This window comes from Tachysurus fulvidraco, chromosome 16 (genome assembly GCF_022655615.1).
Source record: "Tachysurus fulvidraco isolate hzauxx_2018 chromosome 16, HZAU_PFXX_2.0, whole genome shotgun sequence".
NCBI classification, from domain to species: Eukaryota; Metazoa; Chordata; class Actinopteri; order Siluriformes; family Bagridae; genus Tachysurus; species Tachysurus fulvidraco.
Genome location: NC_062533.1, coordinates 18,533,177 through 18,549,925, shown reverse-complemented (window position 1 = coordinate 18,549,925; position 16,749 = coordinate 18,533,177). Strand labels below are relative to the sequence as shown.

Here is a 16,749-nt window from a genome sequence, read left to right as displayed (position 1 = left end):
TGATATGAGGAAGAAACCTTGAGAGGAACCAGATTCAGAAGTGAACCTCATCCTCATTTAGTGACACTGAACAGGAAATAATGTTAATGTAAATAATGTTAATGTAAATAATGTCAGTGTAAATAATGTTAATGTAAATAATGTAAATAATGTCAGTGTAAATAATGTTAATGTAAATAATGTCATTTCTACAACAGTTTATTATCCAGTGGAATTGTGTAACCAAGAGCTCCTGAGGAACTAACAGCTCAGAGTCATTACTGAGTTCATTACAGACTTAACACTAATTCATTCCTGCTGAAGCCTTCACACGTTCACCGATGACCTGAACACAAAGCTGACCGACACAACAGTGGTTCAGAGCCGGTGTGATAGTTTGTAGCTCGCTTCTTTGTTATCAGTGGGGCGTCTGCTGTAGAGCGAGTCGTCCTGAAACCATCAGGAGAAACAGCAGCATATTAATAAAAGCCTGTGATTTACAGCCCAATACGCTGCTGTAGCTCACGGTGAACTTTTGCTCCCTCGTTACTTATGCTGAAGCGCATGCTCAGAGAGCCAGGTGAAGTTACCGGACCCCTGGGTTTGTTTGTCAAAGTCAGCTTTTAGACAGCAGCTGCTCTGCTCTGTCCACACCTCCTCTGTTCACTCGTCAGGAACAGAGACAGAGTTACGGTGCTGCACATCAGTGCAGGTATTGAGCAGACGCACACCATGACCACATTAGCTTCCTTTTCCCTCTCTCTCTCTCTCTGACAGTCCTGGCAGCAAACACAGCTCATTCTTAGTTATTAAATAACCTTCTGCCAACAAAGGGCACCAGAGGACGTGCTGCGAGTGTAAAGGTAATGAATACCTCAGAGCCAAAGCACAGGGAAGGAGGGAGAACACAAGGTACAGGGACTCATCACCATCGCAAAATGATCTATAAATAAATAAATAAATAAATAGCTTGGGAAGCAAGTTGTGTACTCCATAGACACCTTGTCAGTGTTTGTGTTAATGTTTAGATTTATTGTTCCAGATACAGAGAGAATTCAGCCAGTTGGTCCACTAACGAGACACCAAAGTTCTCTTTTATTTATGTTTCTATATAATGAGTTTGCAGACATTTTATGAGTGTTATACGATGCTGTGTCTGTGCAGCTCCGGGCAGGACGTCCAGCGAGCCAGCGTGATCGTGAACCTGCCAAACCTGGTGCGTCAGAACCCAGCCGAGACGTTCAGAAGAGTGGTGCCAAAAGTCAGGGTATGAAAATCAGATCCTACTGCGTTTCATTCTTCTCAGCCCTGACAATCAGGACATGGTAAACTCTGATGATCGAGTCTTCTAGCAGTAAGCCGAGGTGAACAGACTCTTCTCTGCTCCCTCACAGGAAGTGTTGCACGTAGCCGGGGCGGACATGCAGCTCGCCGCAGCAGGCTCTTTCCTCACCGTCCTTCAGGACGACATCGTCCTCATCCAGACGCACACACACTCGATCCTGCAGATCGTCCTCCTCAACTTAGACCATCGGGACACAGGTCAGAGTCAGTACACTTCTTCTCCAACCGCTACAGATAGACTAAAATAAACAATTCAACAATAGACAATTCAAACAAACAATTCTTTAACTTATACATATAATATAATTCTGGGATCATACTAGCAAGCAAGTAATCTGTTAGCTTTAAGTTTACACATGACGATGCTTAAATGAAGGAGGTAGTGTGTCTGGATTGTACTCATACTACACTGTATATAATGTTCAGTACTACTCGAATCAAACGCAGTAGGTACTGAATCAAACGCAGTAGGTACTGAATCAAACGCAGTAGGTACTGAATCAAATGCAGTAGGTACTGAATCAAATGCATTATGTACTGAATCAGACACAGTAGGTACTGAATCGAATGCATTATGTACTGAATCGAATGCAGTAGGTACCGAACTGAATGCAGTAGATACTGAATCGAACACAGTAGGTACTGAATCAAACGCAGTAGGTACCGAACTGAATGCAGTAGATACTGAATCAAACACAGTAGGTACTGAATCGAATGGATTATGTACTGAATCAAATGCAGTAGGTATTTAATTGAATGCATTATGTACTGAATCGAATGCTGTAGGTACCAAGCTGAATGCAGTAGATACTGAATCAAACACAGTAGGTACTGAATCAAACGCATTATGTACTGAATCGAATGCATTAGGCAGAGAATTGAATGCAGTAGTGCTGTAATCTGCCAAATGCTGTAAATGTAAATGTAGTACATACTGAATCAAACACAGAAGGTACTGAATCGAATGTAGTAAGTACTGAATTGAGTGCAGTAGGTACTGAATTGAACACTATTCAGTTATTATTAATGTCATCCTCATCATCCTACAGTGTAATCTTGAAATTTGACTAAACATGACCGGTCTATAGTCATGAAGTTAGTGTAGTGACATCATATCATGATATCATCATGACAACATAAGTGACTTGAGCTTGGTTTTTATCAAATTTTGACAAAGATACAAATCTTTATAATCCATCAGACAAGCGGATGATAGAAGGCCATGAGTTCATTCTGACTTTAATAGCACCGAAGTTCTGCTGGGGGCCGGACCAGGGGCCACTCAGGACATTATTTAATGCATTTATGCTTTCCTAATGAATTATGCCTTGTCTTCCTGCATCACATTAAAACACCACCTGGATTTCATTTCCTCTGAGACTGAGGTTTATTTCTTTTTCCTCCTTCCCACAGTGGTCAGCAGCGCCTGGCTCGAGACTTTGTTATCAGCTATCGACGCTTTACCGAAGGAAACCATCAGACAGGAAGTAAAGAAAAACTTTATTTCTCACTTCGCTCCTTTCCCACTGTTGCAAGTTCCAGATCTGCTGTTTATCTGAATATAGAACACAGGAGTGAGCCTCTGAGGTGTGACTGATACTGTGGTGTGATCTTCTTCACAGATTCTGAGCCCACTGGTTTCCAAAGCTCAGCTCTCGCAGTCTTTACCGACTCGTCTGGCCAGCTGTCGCATCCTGGGGAAGGTGGCTGCCAAATTTGAGTCATCAGTGTGAGTCTCCTGTTTGTGTGAAGGTTTGAGGAATGAGGGTTTACATGGATTGTTGTCAGGAGCGATAAAAAGCATAGAAGGGATATTACAGTATGTATGTCACGATTTTAACTACATATTTTAATAATATTTCAGAAAACAGCCAAGAGATTGCCTTAGCACACGGCCTCTCGATTATCGCTAATTAAATAAAATTTATCCAGAGTATTCTAGTGATGTGACATACGTCTAATTAGTTGTCCTATTATTAGAAATAATTTTATAGTTATATTTATTCTTCTGGATCGTTTATGAAACAGGTTACTCCCTTTACATCCCTGTGAGAGCTGTTGCTATAGTAACGAAGGAGCAGATTAATATCAACCTGAGCTGCTGTGTCAGAGCTGCTGATCTAGAGTTTTAATCAACACGACTCTCTGACCAATCAGAATCCAGCAGCACTGAGCCCTTGTACTGTTCTGCTCTCTGCGCAGGGTGAAGAAGGACCTGCTGCCTCTGGTCAGGTCGTTGTGTCAGGACGTGGAGTACGAGGTGCGCTCCTGCATGTGTCACCAGCTGGAGAACATCGCCAGGGGAATTGGGTAAAAAAGATAAATACAAGAGAGGAAGAGAGAGAGAGAGAGAGAGAGAGAGAGAGAGAGAGAGAGAGAGAGAGAGAGAGAGAAACATAAAAGAGACAAAATTCATTTCTCTCTGAAAATTATTCAATAAACTTGATATGAATGCGAGAATGATTCAGATCTAAACGATTCAGATCTAAACGATTCAGATCTAAATGATTCAGAGTTTTTTGTACTTGATTCTTTATTCTGTATTAACAAGAGGATCATGTACAGTAATACACACCAACACACAATCCTCTAGTCCAGCTAGTGTTTGGAGAATCGATGACATCATGTGGAAAATTGTGATATTGTGATGGCATCATTTTATTTATTTATTTATTTATTTATTTATTTATTTATTTATTTTTTACAAGCGCTGGAAGAAAATTTGAGCGTATTTTTAATTCTTAAAATAAGGTGGGAAAAGTTTCTTACAGATTTTTACAAATTAATTTTAATGCAGCACTAATGTGTGTCACTGGCAGTTTGTCAGCACACTTTTTATTGTGAACTGTTGTTGCTCACCCTGTACCGGGAGAATAAACTGTGTGGATGGCGGTGAGAGATTCTCACCTGCTGTTGAAGGCTCTCATTAAACCCTTCGCTCTTCTCAGTGTTTCGCGGGATCACTAAGCTGCCGCCAGGTCGGTGTAGAGCCAGTGGGGATGTGGAACATCTCTAACCCTCTGACTTCCTGATTCAAAAGGAAACACATACGTATACAATAAACACGAATACGTACGAGGTGTGGTTTCCTCTCGGACTGTCAGAGTCCTCCCTACTAACATGCACACAGTCTGATAGAGCTAATAAACGCTAGTCGAGATGCTAGCTGAATGTGTTAGCTACAGTGTGTGTACTGAAACGCTTCTTTGCTGCCATGTTGAGTGCAGATGTTCATTCATGGCTCGATTTATGTTGTGTGTGTCTTTTTGTGGCTCAGACCGGAACATACGAAGGTCGTGGTGCTGCCGGAGCTGGTGGAGCTGGCACGTGATGAGGGCAGCACTGTGAGACTGGCAGCCTTCGACACCATCATCAACCTCCTGGAGATGTTCGATAACGGTGAGCAACACCACATTTCTGTCTTTTATTCTCAGTCTGTTTTTCAGATCAGGCTTATTATTGTTATTATTATTATTATTATTATTATTATTATTATTATTATTATTATTATTATTATTATTATCCAACAGCTTACAAACAAGTGTCATAAAGTATAACATTTCTACGTAATTCATGATTCCTTTAGTTTCTACTTCCTGTCTTGTTCCTCTGGATTCCTCCCAAGCTGCTTCGTGACCGTAGCTAACGTTAGCAGCGCAGTAGAGATGGACTCGTATAAAGCCGTAACCGTCTCCGTCTTCTCTTTCGTGCCTTTTCCACAGACGACAAGACACGCGTCGTGTTCCCGCTGGTGAAGACGTTCTGTGAGAAGTGCTTTAAAGCTGATGAGGCGGTGCTGGCATCACTGTCGTTTCAGTACGGCAAACTGTGTCACGGCCTCTCAGGTGAGCGTCCTGACCCTGATCGCACCTGTGCTGCTGATCACACCGGGCTTTACTGATTCAGCCACAACGGCGCAGTGTACGCAACGCTCTGTAAGAATGTAAAAGTATCGGCACCCTCAGTCAGTTTACACATATTTGAATAGTGGCTTGTGCAAAAGTTTGTGCACCCTCCTAGTTCATATCATGAGTCACAGGCTGATGAATGTTCCAGAGCAGCTTCTGGTTTCTCTCTCGGGACGTTTTCTTAAACTGAACAAACAAATGAATAACGAAAGACTTTTATTTTGTAAAATGAGAAAATGCCTGCTGTTTGCAACCTCCATCCGTCATAATGTTATTAGGAAACAATGGAATACATAAGGATATGAAAGGCCAAGAAGAACTATACAAGCATGTGATGATGATGATGATGATGATGATGATGATGAACATTGAGGAGGAGGAGGAGGAGGAGGAGGAGGATAACTCCCTCCCCCATGGGTTTATTTAAAAGAAAGCTGTATATAGATCTCAAACATGATGTACATGCAATAGGACCTAAAATATGTTTGAACTTCGTTCATTTAGATTCTTTTACTAATCTAAATGCTGCATCCAGGAAAATGGACTTGTGTATTAAACAGAGAATCTGAACGTTACACCTGAGCTCCGACTTCCCAGGTTCTCTGTACTGAACTTGTGAGCTCAGATTCTGTTGAAGAACCTCTGAGCTTTCATTACTTCCCCTTCTGTCTGTGGTCACACATGAGATCTTTGTGTTGATCGCAGCTCTGTCTCTCCACACAGCATCTTTTACAGACGAGCAGCACCTCTGGTTCCTGGAGTTCTATAAGAAGTTGTGCTGCCTCGGACTTCAGCATGAGAACGGCCACTGCGAGAGCCAACCTTACCCTCTCGAGCTAGAGAACAAGTACGCACTGGTGCGCCGGAACTGCGCCTACAATTTCCCGGTGAGTGGCACAAAGCACTGACATCTCACACGCTTCCATTTTAATGACATCTCAGGAAACACAGATTTCACGCCGAGTACAAAGTTTACAACAAGACACCATTAAACAGGCCGCGGTCGCTTCTGAAGCCAGATTTAGAGCATGGATCCGTATCGTGTCCTTCTCCGTCTGAGCGAAACTAAAAAGCAACTTGCCATGCCGAAGGAGCTCAGAGAGACCTGCTGTGACGGAGGAAGCCTTGATCTGCTGCTCGTCAGAGGAAATGAAACCCGTATCTGCACCATCCGAAGCACAGATAACCTCAGAGCTGTACTTAAAGATCACGATCATGTTGCTTTCCTACACAGGGAGCGTCAGTAAGGAATAAAACTTTAGGTCATTTAGTAATTATCAGACTTCATAACTACAAAGAAAGGAGCCGCTAGCAACGTTCACTGGCAGCAAATAAAATAATGTGTTCTCAGTTCCAGCCGTCATTTGTCCGATAAATAACATTCATTCTGAAATTTCACTGGATAGTTAAGTGAGAATAAAAACAGAGGATATTATTCGTATTATTTCTGACCGACTGTAGCTGGTTTCAGCCCTCAGGTTTGTGTATTTCAGTCTGAACAACATTGTAATGATCCTATTAGCATTGCTTAATCCCTCACTTCCTCCACAGGCCATGGTGTTATTTGCCGACCCGAACCACTTCCTGTCCGAGCTGTACCGGACCTTCTCCAGCCTGTGCCACGATCCCGAGATCTCGGTGCGGCGCACGGCTGCCGAGGGGTTCCACGAGGTAAAGAACCTGAACTTCTAGGCAGTTTTACTTTTACACAAACGATATCTCATCAATAAGACGAGCTGGATAACAAACAACTAAAGCAGCGATTAGAAACATTGGAATCCATGATTTCTATAATATTTCTGTTAACTCTAGCTAAGGAACAAACCATACAAGTGACAGCCTGCTATAAGAACAAAAAGGAGACCAGTGAAAAACAATCAGCACCTTCTTTTTTATTTTAGAGTGAAACCTTTGTGTTTGTAGTGAACGTCGTTCCCTGCGCTGCTTTTCACGTCGTCTCGCACCGAAATCCAATCACAGATCGGGGGACGTGTTCAGAATCGTTCCTAAACTCAAGACTACAAATACTCGCCGCTCACAGCAGGACATATGAAAGTAGTGAATTACTTCACCTCAGGTCTTCACATTATAGTCACATTTGCAGCTATACGCTATAGACGCATGATGTTGTCACCATGGCAACACTGAAATGCTGCATGTGTGTTTACATTAAGCCTGCAATGAGTCACGAACTGAGTCTTCTGTAAACGCTGTTTAAGACTGACTTCATTCACACACACAATGCTGGAGGATTATGGATGTAATTACTACACACACACACACACACACACACACACACACACACACACACACACACACACACACACACAGAGTAAAGATTACTAACAGGTTCTAACAAAGCTCTACACTTGTCTTTCACAGGTGGTTAAACTGCTGGGTCCGAACGTGCATTATGTACACAAAGAACTGATCACCTTACTGCAGGATGACTCATTAGAGGTGGGACCTGTGTGTGTGTGTGTGTGTGTGTGTGTGTGTGTGTGTGTGTGTGTGTGTGTGTGTGTGTGTGTATATGCTTTGACAGTGAAGGTATAACACTCTAGAGTCACTTATATTCACATACACTTCAGTCCTGCTGAACTGAACTGGGGTTTAACATCTGACTTTAATATGGTGTTATTTTCATCTCTCTACAGGTGTAAATACTCTACAATAGTATTATATTTACACAATAGCGAGACTCTGTCTGAACCTCTGTCTGAACCTCTGTCTGAACCTCTGTCTGAACCTCCGTCTGAACCTCTGTCTGAACCTCTGTCTGAACCTCTGTCTGAACCTCTGAGTCTCCGTCTGAACCTCTGTCTGAACCTCTGTCTGAACCTCTGAACCTCTGTCTGAACCTCTGTCTGAACCTCTGTCTGAACCTCTGTCTGAACCTCTGTCTGAACCTCTGTCTGAACCTCTGTCTGAACCTCTGTCTGAACCTCTGAGTCTCCGTCTGAACCTCTGTCTGAACCTCTGCCTGAACCTCTGCCTGAACCTCTGCCTGAACCTCTGTCTGAACCTCTGTCTGAAACTCTGTCTGAAACTCTGTCTGAACCTCTGTCTGAACCTCTGTCTGAACCTCTGTCTGAACCTCTGCCTGAACCTCTGTCTGAACCTCTGCCTGAACCTCTGTCTGAAACTCTGTCTGAAACTCTGTCTGAAACTCTGTCTGAACCTCTGAGTCTCTGTCTGAACCTCTATGTCTCTGTCTGAACCTCTGAGTCTCTGTCTGAGTCTCTGTCTGAACCTCTGTCTGAACCTCTGTCTGAACCTCTGAGTCTCTGTCTGAGTCTCTGTCTGAACCTCTGTCTGAACCTCTGTCTGAAACTCTGTCTGAACCTCTGTCTGAACCTCTGTCTGAACCTCTGTCTGAACCTCTGTCTGAACCTCTGTCTGAACCTCTGCCTGAACCTCTGTCTGAAACTCTGTCTGAAACTCTGTCTGAAACTCTGTCTGAACCTCTATGTCTCTGTCTGAACCTCTGAGTCTCTGTCTGAGTCTCTGTCTGAGTCTCTGTCTGAACCTCTGTCTGAACCTCTGAGTCTCTGTCTGAACCTCTGTCTGGGTGTCTGAGTCTGTGTCTGAATCTTTGTCTGAACCTCTGAGTCACTAAATCTTTGTCTAAACCTCTATCTGAGTCTGTGTCTGTGTCTTTCTGAACCTCTAAATCTCTGTCTGAACCTCTGTCTCTGTCTGAGTCTCTGTCTGAGTCTCTGTCTGAGTCTCTGTCTGAGTCTCTGTCTGAGTCTCTGATTGAGTCTCTGTCTGAGCTCGGTTCTGTGGTGATTGCAGGTACTGGATGCTCTACTCAATCATCTCCAGGAGACATTGGAGCTGGCAACATCTAGGGGAGAGGGAGCAGGACCTGAGAGCAAGGTACCTCTTCATGCGTGTGTGTGTGTGTGTGTGTGTGTGTGTGTGTGTGTGTGTGTGTGTGTGTGTGTGTGTGTGTGTGTGTGTGTGTGTGTGTGTGTGTGTGTGTGAATACATATTACAGGAATTATATTCTACTACTATTTCTAGTAAAACTAAAACTAGTGACTTCTTCATCCTCCTATCTCTATAAAAAGTGCCACTACTGTTATATCACATATAATAGTACAATCTTCACACGTCCACTACCAGTACTCCTCTTCCTCCTCCTCTTTCTCTACTATTGCTACCACTAGGAAAATGTTCTTTCCATATAATGATTTTCTTCTCATCAATCCCCATGGCTTCCATCAGCAGGTGAACATTCCTGACCTAGTTCCTGCTCTGGTGAGCGCTGAGCAGAAGGCAGCATCCTCACTGCGCTGGCGTGTCCATGAGAAGCTGCTGCAGCGTTACTCCTGTCTGCCCCGGGTCGTCTCCGGAGACCACATCTACTTCCGCTTCCTGCAGAGGATGTTCAGCATCGTCACCACCAATGTGAGACACACCACACACACACACACACACACACACACACACACACCCCTGATGCATAATTGCATTAGATATAACCCGTTTTCCCTCATTTGTGTATGTGTGTGTGCGTGTGTGTGCGTGTGTGGGTGTGTGTGTGTGTGTGGTTGTGTGTATGTGTGTGGGTGGGTGTGTGGGTATGTGTGTGTGTGTGTATGTGTGTGTGTGGGGGGTGGGTGGGTGGGTGTGTGTGTATGTGTGTGTGTGTGTGTATATGTGTGTGTGTGTGTGTGTATATATGTGTGTGTGTGTGTGTATGTGTGTGTATGTGTGTGTGTGTGTGTGTGTGTGTGTGTGTGTGTGTGTGTGTGTGTGTGTGTGTGTGTGTGCGTATGTGTGCGTATGTGTGCGTATGTGTGCGTGTGTGTGCGTGTGTGTGCGTGTGTGTGCGTGTGTGTGCGTGTGTGTGCGTGTGTGTGCGTGTGTGTGTGTGTGTGTGTGCGTGTGTGCGTGTGTGCGTGTCTGTGTGTAGAATGTTTTACCGGTGCAGAAGGAAGCCGCCCGCACGCTGTGTGTGTTTCTGCGCTATAACCGCAAGCAGGAGCAGAGACAAGAGATCATCAGCAAAATAATGCAGGGTGAAATTTATACGTCCATCATAATTAATGCTTAAATAAATTATTGTCGTTTAAGCTCTGTTACCTTTAGATAATAATGTTAGATCTTCTTCTTCTTCTTTTTCTTCGTCTTCCTCTTATTATTATTATTATTATTATTATTATTATTATTATTATTATTATTATTATTATTATTATTATTTAATGACAAAACATTTTTTAATTATATTTATATATTATACTTAAATATTATTTAGATTTATATATAATAATTATTTATATAATATATAATTTATATAATTTACATAATATATAATATAATAAATATTAAAAAAATAATATATATTATAAAATAATATAATTACATATTTAAATACATATTAATTAAATAATTATGTAATTTAATGCTATTATTGTCATTTTTATCAGAATATAAATGTTTAAATGTCGAATAAAAATAATGACTATTTTGAATTTATTCTAATATAAACTTCCCAATGTGTTTAACTACGGAATATTGTTTTTAGTGCAATTATTGTTGTATTTATTTTATTATCAATAACATATATAATAAACTCTAAATAATATTTCTGACCTGATTTCAGAGCTTGCTCAGGGGCGGAGTTACTGGAACCGTTTACGTTTCCTGGACCTGTGTGACATCGCTATAGACCTCTTCTCTAAATCCTACTTCTGTAAGCACTTCCTGCTGCAGGCGCTGGAGCTCATCACCGACCCCGTGGCTAACGTCAGGTGACCTTTATCACACACGTACACATACGCAACTCTCTCTATCGCATCCTGTTCCGTCTTATCGGAGCCGAGGTTTAAAGCGTGCGTATGTGACTGTGTCCATGTGCAGGTATAAACTGTGCTACATGCTGCCCAGGCTCAGGTCCACCATCCGGCTCCCTGCAGATAAACAACTGCTTCAGCAGCTGGAGTTCTGTGTGAGAAAACTGCTCTGTCGTGAGAAGGACAAAGACGTCGTAGCTACCTTGCGCAAGGTGAGACACGTTCTCACTCACGGTTCTCCTGAAAAGGTGGGGAAAAATATAAACACACTAGAAAACAATATATTTCTTTTTCTCAGACAGTTCTGGAGTTGGACAAAATGGACATCACCGAGCCGGTAATTATTTCTTCCTATCTAAGCTGTCGTTTATATCTGATCAGATAGTATTGTGTTAATGTCATGATATATCATACGATACGATACAATACGATACGATGTCTTAGACGATGTTTCACTCTCGGCAGTATCATAAAAGGCATGAAAGAGATCTGTTGGACCAAAAGAAGGAGAAGGAGGAGGCTTTACTGCTGGAAATGGTGAGAGATCAGTAAAAGCTTGCCGGAATGAGTTGTGTTTTAATTTCAGAACGGCAGCAGGAGAAATCACGGGGCTGGGTTACAGAAATATCATAACTGAGATCGCAGACAGCGGCACCCTCAGACACTTTTAATAGGGGAGGCCAGAGGAGGCCACAGCAAATCTTGGGGTGGCACCAAAAAATAAATAAATAAATAAAAATCAGTGTAATGTGTGTTATACTTGTTTAGTTTTGTTTCTGCTCTGGTGGCACCAATCAATCTACAATCTTTTTTGGTGGCTGCAGCATGTGCTTCATTTCATTTCATTTATTTATTTATTTGTCTGTCTGTCTGTCTGTCTGTCTGTCTATCTATCTATCTATCTATCTATCTATCTATCTATCTATCTATCTATCTATCTATCTATCTATCTATCTATCTATCTTTCACTTCATGAACTATTGAGAATTTTCATTATGCATTCAAATTCATACTAGTGGTGGCCACAGGGGTGACCAGAGTTTATACAGGGGTGGCCGTGTCCACCACTGGCCACCCCTTGGGGGCGCCCCTGATCACAGATCATTACATTCATTTTAAACCTTTATCAAATCTGTCCTGAACCTGGGCTGTGTGTTTGACACGGCTGATCGAGGACCTGTTGATCTTGCGTGTTTATTTACTGGTACAATATCAGCGGCGTACCGTTTATCGACTTCCATCAGCTGCAGACCTGACGCCATCTCCTGACATCCCCATCAGCAGACACTAATTCTTCTTCATCTCAGGACTGAATATTTAATGCAATTAAACATCCACTGATAATAAACTGTAAATATTTCAGTCCGTTTGGGGTTTTATCCAATTTCGGAAACTTTATATCCAAACTTTATATATAACATTTAAAGAGAGAAATGTTCTGTGATCTGAGCAGTCTGATTTGTCTTGTGTTTATTTTGGGCTTTAATACACAGGAGCTGTTGGAACGGCAGCAGAGTGAAGCCAAACTGACCGGAGAGAAGCACGGCGAAAAAAAGAGTGAGTTAAAATCATCCATTCGAAGACGAGCTCGAAGGAATCTCTCCTGTATGGTGTTCATTAACTCACGGTCACGCTGTTATAGTGAAATAATCAACTGTTACCACACGCAGGTTGGGGCTTTTACCGTAAAACCACCCCGAAGTGTTTTTTTTTTACTCTTTGTGTACCATTGATTTTTTTTTTTTTATTCGTCTAAAACCGATTGATCTGTAAACACTCATCTGTTTCTCTCACCTGCCTCTGGTTTTCCCTGGAGCTGATAAACGCAACACAGCTTGTCGGGTTTATTAAGGAACCACAAAGAAGTTGCCGGAAAACATAAAGTTCCATCTTTCTTCTGACTCTAGAGACTCGTTACATAAACACATCACTCCTTACAGAGAACTTCACCACTCCAACCATCACACAAGGTTTCGAATCCGTTCATACGGAGTGTCCGGTGTGGCTGCGAAACGAGCTGTCGCTATAGCAACGATAGCGCATGTATTCGTTAGTACATACCCGTGCGATCAGGACGGAGAATAATCAGAGTGACGCTGTGATCTTCTGTGCAGGACGAGACAGCAAAGCTGGACTGTCTGCTACCAAAGGCATGTCGGGGTCCACATCTGGAGCCACTCTGTCCACATCTGCTGGTTAGTGTGAGGAAGGAGGATGTGGTGTTGAATGCTATGATGGTGGTGATGATGATGATGATGATGATGATTACGATTACAGGTAAGGAGATGCGGAGAGCCAAGCTAGCTCGAAGTCGTTCCCTCAGCAGCCACCCGAACACTCCTAAAATGTCCAACTCTGATAAAACCCTGTGAGTAGAACAGCTTCACTTCCTCTTCCACATCCAGGGTATAAACGATCTGATAAATCGGTAGCTGTTGTGATCGAAGGATGATTTAAAATAAAAAAAAACATCTTTTCTTTTATCCTGAACTTTTGCATGATGTCATCTATTTGTCTTTATTGTTTAATCCCAGGACCCGCTGTGGTCTGTTATACACATCTTCACCCTGTATTCAGTATAAAGTCTGAAGCTTTTAAGACATTCTTCTGTAATACCGTAATAATTAGGATTAAGGCCGAACTCATAAACAGACACCGAGCGTGTTATAATGACATGTAACCTGACAGAGAGGCTCTGAGGAAACAACGTGGTGCTATAGACGTGCTGGGGGAAGTGGGCGGAGCTTAACGCTTTCTTCATCGTTGCTAAGATTCAGATGGACAAAACAAGAGGAACAAAAAGAAACCCAATGCCACCATTAGAAACACCGTCCCTAGCCGTACTGTAACCTCTTGCCTTAAAGATGGGAAGAAATGTCTGACTTATTTTCCACACAGTACATTAACACTCCGTTTGTCCTGTTCCTTAGAAAAGTAAAAGAATCAGGAAGTTGTCCTGGATCAGGGAAGAGCTCCATTATAACTATTAGTGGTTAGTATCTTGTTTTTTTATCTGTTATCTTTTACTCATTGTGTATCTCATGTAGAGTATTATGGGATTGTAGAGTATTATGGGGTTGTAGAGTATTATGGGGTTGTGGAGTATTATGGGGTTGTGGAGTATTATGGGGTTGTGGAGTATTATGGGGTTGTGGAGTATTATGGGGTTGTGGAGTATTATGGGGTTGTAGAGTATTATGGGGTTGTGGAGTATTATGGGGTTGTGGAGTATTATGGGGTTGTAGAGTATTATGGGGTTGTAGAGTATTATGGGGTTATATAATATTATGGGGTTGTAGAGTATTATGGGGTTGTGGAGTATTATGGGGTTGTGGAGTATTATGGGGTTGTAGAGTATTATAAGATTGTGGAGTATTATGGGGTTGTAGAATATTATGGGATTGTAGAGTATTATGGGGTTGTAGAGTATTATAGGGTTGTAGAATATTATGGGGTTGTAGAATATTATGGGATTGTAGAATATTTTCAGTGCTCATGCTTTGGGTTTGTACCTTTCATAAGTGTCACTAGAGAAGATGAAGTCATACGCAGATACACGTAACGTTACACACGGGGAGGTTTGAGTCGTCTGAACTGAAGCGTAACATCTGGGTCGTATTCAGTAGAAGTGTAGAACCTGTTTACACGTTCCTACAGAAGATCTCATTCCTGCTTGCTTCACTGAAAACAATTCTGTAGTCTAACAGCTTTCCTCCTTGTCTCTCGTGCTCTCTCTCTCTCTCTCTCTCTTAGATGATGCTCTGAGACCCCATCATTTTGTGGCGTCGTCGTCCACATCGCTGTCCCAGACTCCCTCCACCTCGTCCATGCCCGTGTTGATCCGAAGCAACACAAGCAGCTCAGTAGAGCATCGCAGCAACAGCAACAAAGACACACAGTCCAGAAAACTCTCCATGTACGTCTCAGCACCGTAGATAAATTACACTCAGTGCGTTCAGAAGTAGGTTCCGACTGATCTAATCCCTAGCATGTTAGGAGTGGGCGTGGTCATTGGGTGGGCGTGGTCTAGGTTTCTAGAGAAATGTATGGGCATTGTCAGAGTTCGGTACTGGATATGTAGAGTTAATATAATTACAAAAAAATTATAATATTTTAATTATTCTGTATAATTATATACATAAATCATAATATTCACTACCATTCAGTCCCACTCTTTCTTTTCTGTTCTGGTTGATCACAGCTTAGTGACATAAGTCTCTTACTATGAAAAGAGAGAAAGTTACTTTTCGCCCATTTTGAGCCTGTAAACAGACCCACAACTCCTGATGCTCCAGATACTAACCTAACGTAAAGGGGGCTACGTTCATTCTCCCTAAATCTCTATGGTTACAATTTAAGGTTTATGTAAATTAGTTCCTAATCTATAAACGGTTGTTTGCACACCGTCTGTCTTACGGTGAATAAGACACAGTCGCCATGATACCGAGCCTGATGCTGCCACCACCATGCTTCACCTCTCAGTGTTATAGACTTATACTATATCACATGGCTCTACACACTCAACTCAACTCAACTCACTCGGCTAGTTCGGCATGTTCTTAAAAAAAGTGTTCTGGTGAATTCGTATGCAAAACAACAGTTTTGTTTACTCTTTTATTATACACCCCATGTCACTATAATCATGATGTGTCATTCCAGTGAATCCTATATCATTTCCACAATGTAACAGTACAAAATGTGGGGTGTGAATACTTATGCATGTGGCTTCGTATGTTACAGACTATTTCAACTGAGATCAAGTGTGATGAATTATTTCTTTCTCTCGCTGTGTTTTAGACAAAGGAAGTCCAACTCGTTCGGCATGCAGTCTGGAAGGGAGTGATGTACTGTACTGTACCACTCAGGTGAGGGGACTCTGACACGGAGCCTGAAGAAGAACCAGACGGTAACACGTTCATCTTCAGAACGCCTTGTCCATCCCTCGTTCCTCCTCTGGAGCAGAAGCAGCTGAACTCTCATACGCTCAGGCTGCGGAGGAGGAACCGGAGGCACCAGGATTCTACTCACAACTATACATCAATCCATCTCTGCCTTATTCCACACCAAAACTTGTACCATTTGTCCAAAAAAAAAAAAAAAAGAGAAAGAGTAATAGGTGATATGACGTATTTTATTTATTGAGTCATTTATTTTGATTTGTTTTTTTTCTTTTTCTTTTTGTATTATAGCATGCTTTGCAGAATCTTGTTTTATAATATTTTCCCACTTGCTAGGATAAAAAGTGTGTATTTTTATGACTGAGCACCACCTTTAGGAGTTCTGGGACTCTCCATTTCCACCAGTGAGATGGTTCCTGGTGCTTTAAAGCACTCGAGTGATTCACGCCAACACAGAACCCAAACAATAAAGCCCATGGTGAACACCACTCATGACTTCCTGAAGTTTTTGAAGTCTTTATGAATTTTTTTTTGCAGAATTTTACACAGAATTCTGGAAGAAAGGAACAAAACATGACCGAGAGGAGCGATGAAGCTGACTTACTGTTACTTACACACTTACACCAGTAACGTATCCTCCAGGGTTTCCTCAGACACCTCAGTAATCAGGTGATCTTTCTGAAAACTGTCAAAAAAACCACAAAGCACCGACACCGACACTGGAGACTCCTTCCATAAATGTTCCAGAAACATCTTACAGAAGAATTCACCATATTAACGAACACACGTTTTTTAATCCATTTATGTAGATCGACC

At 42.1% G+C, this 16,749-nt stretch overlaps 1 protein-coding gene across 2 annotated transcripts in view; it reads left to right on the top strand.

Moving 5' to 3' along the window:
• Positions 1 to 16,421, top strand: part of ppp4r4 (protein phosphatase 4, regulatory subunit 4) — a 23,686-nt gene extending 7,265 nt beyond the window's left edge. Inside the window, exons 3-25 of one of the 2 annotated variants that reach the window (XM_047801682.1) lie at positions 1,144 to 1,246; positions 1,374 to 1,521; positions 2,737 to 2,810; positions 2,946 to 3,052; positions 3,526 to 3,633; positions 4,601 to 4,722; positions 5,046 to 5,168; positions 5,955 to 6,118; positions 6,783 to 6,902; positions 7,614 to 7,691; positions 9,030 to 9,113; positions 9,468 to 9,647; positions 10,156 to 10,261; positions 10,846 to 10,993; positions 11,103 to 11,247; positions 11,334 to 11,372; positions 11,501 to 11,572; positions 12,529 to 12,592; positions 13,150 to 13,230; positions 13,313 to 13,403; positions 13,966 to 14,027; positions 14,789 to 14,951; positions 15,833 to 16,421. In XM_047801682.1, the coding sequence (XP_047657638.1) occupies positions 1,144 to 1,246; positions 1,374 to 1,521; positions 2,737 to 2,810; positions 2,946 to 3,052; positions 3,526 to 3,633; positions 4,601 to 4,722; positions 5,046 to 5,168; positions 5,955 to 6,118; positions 6,783 to 6,902; positions 7,614 to 7,691; positions 9,030 to 9,113; positions 9,468 to 9,647; positions 10,156 to 10,261; positions 10,846 to 10,993; positions 11,103 to 11,247; positions 11,334 to 11,372; positions 11,501 to 11,572; positions 12,529 to 12,592; positions 13,150 to 13,230; positions 13,313 to 13,403; positions 13,966 to 14,027; positions 14,789 to 14,951; positions 15,833 to 15,878 (2,428 nt within the window). In that variant the 3' untranslated portion in view covers positions 15,879 to 16,421. Of the gene's footprint in view, positions 1 to 1,143; positions 1,247 to 1,373; positions 1,522 to 2,736; positions 2,811 to 2,945; positions 3,053 to 3,525; positions 3,634 to 4,600; positions 4,723 to 5,045; positions 5,169 to 5,954; positions 6,119 to 6,782; positions 6,903 to 7,613; positions 7,692 to 9,029; positions 9,114 to 9,464; positions 9,648 to 10,155; positions 10,262 to 10,845; positions 10,994 to 11,102; positions 11,248 to 11,333; positions 11,373 to 11,500; positions 11,573 to 12,528; positions 12,593 to 13,149; positions 13,231 to 13,312; positions 13,404 to 13,965; positions 14,028 to 14,788; positions 14,952 to 15,832 lie in introns of both variants that reach the window. The other variant, XM_047801681.1, reaches the window with a different exon arrangement.
• Positions 16,422 to 16,749: the final 328 nt, after the last annotated feature.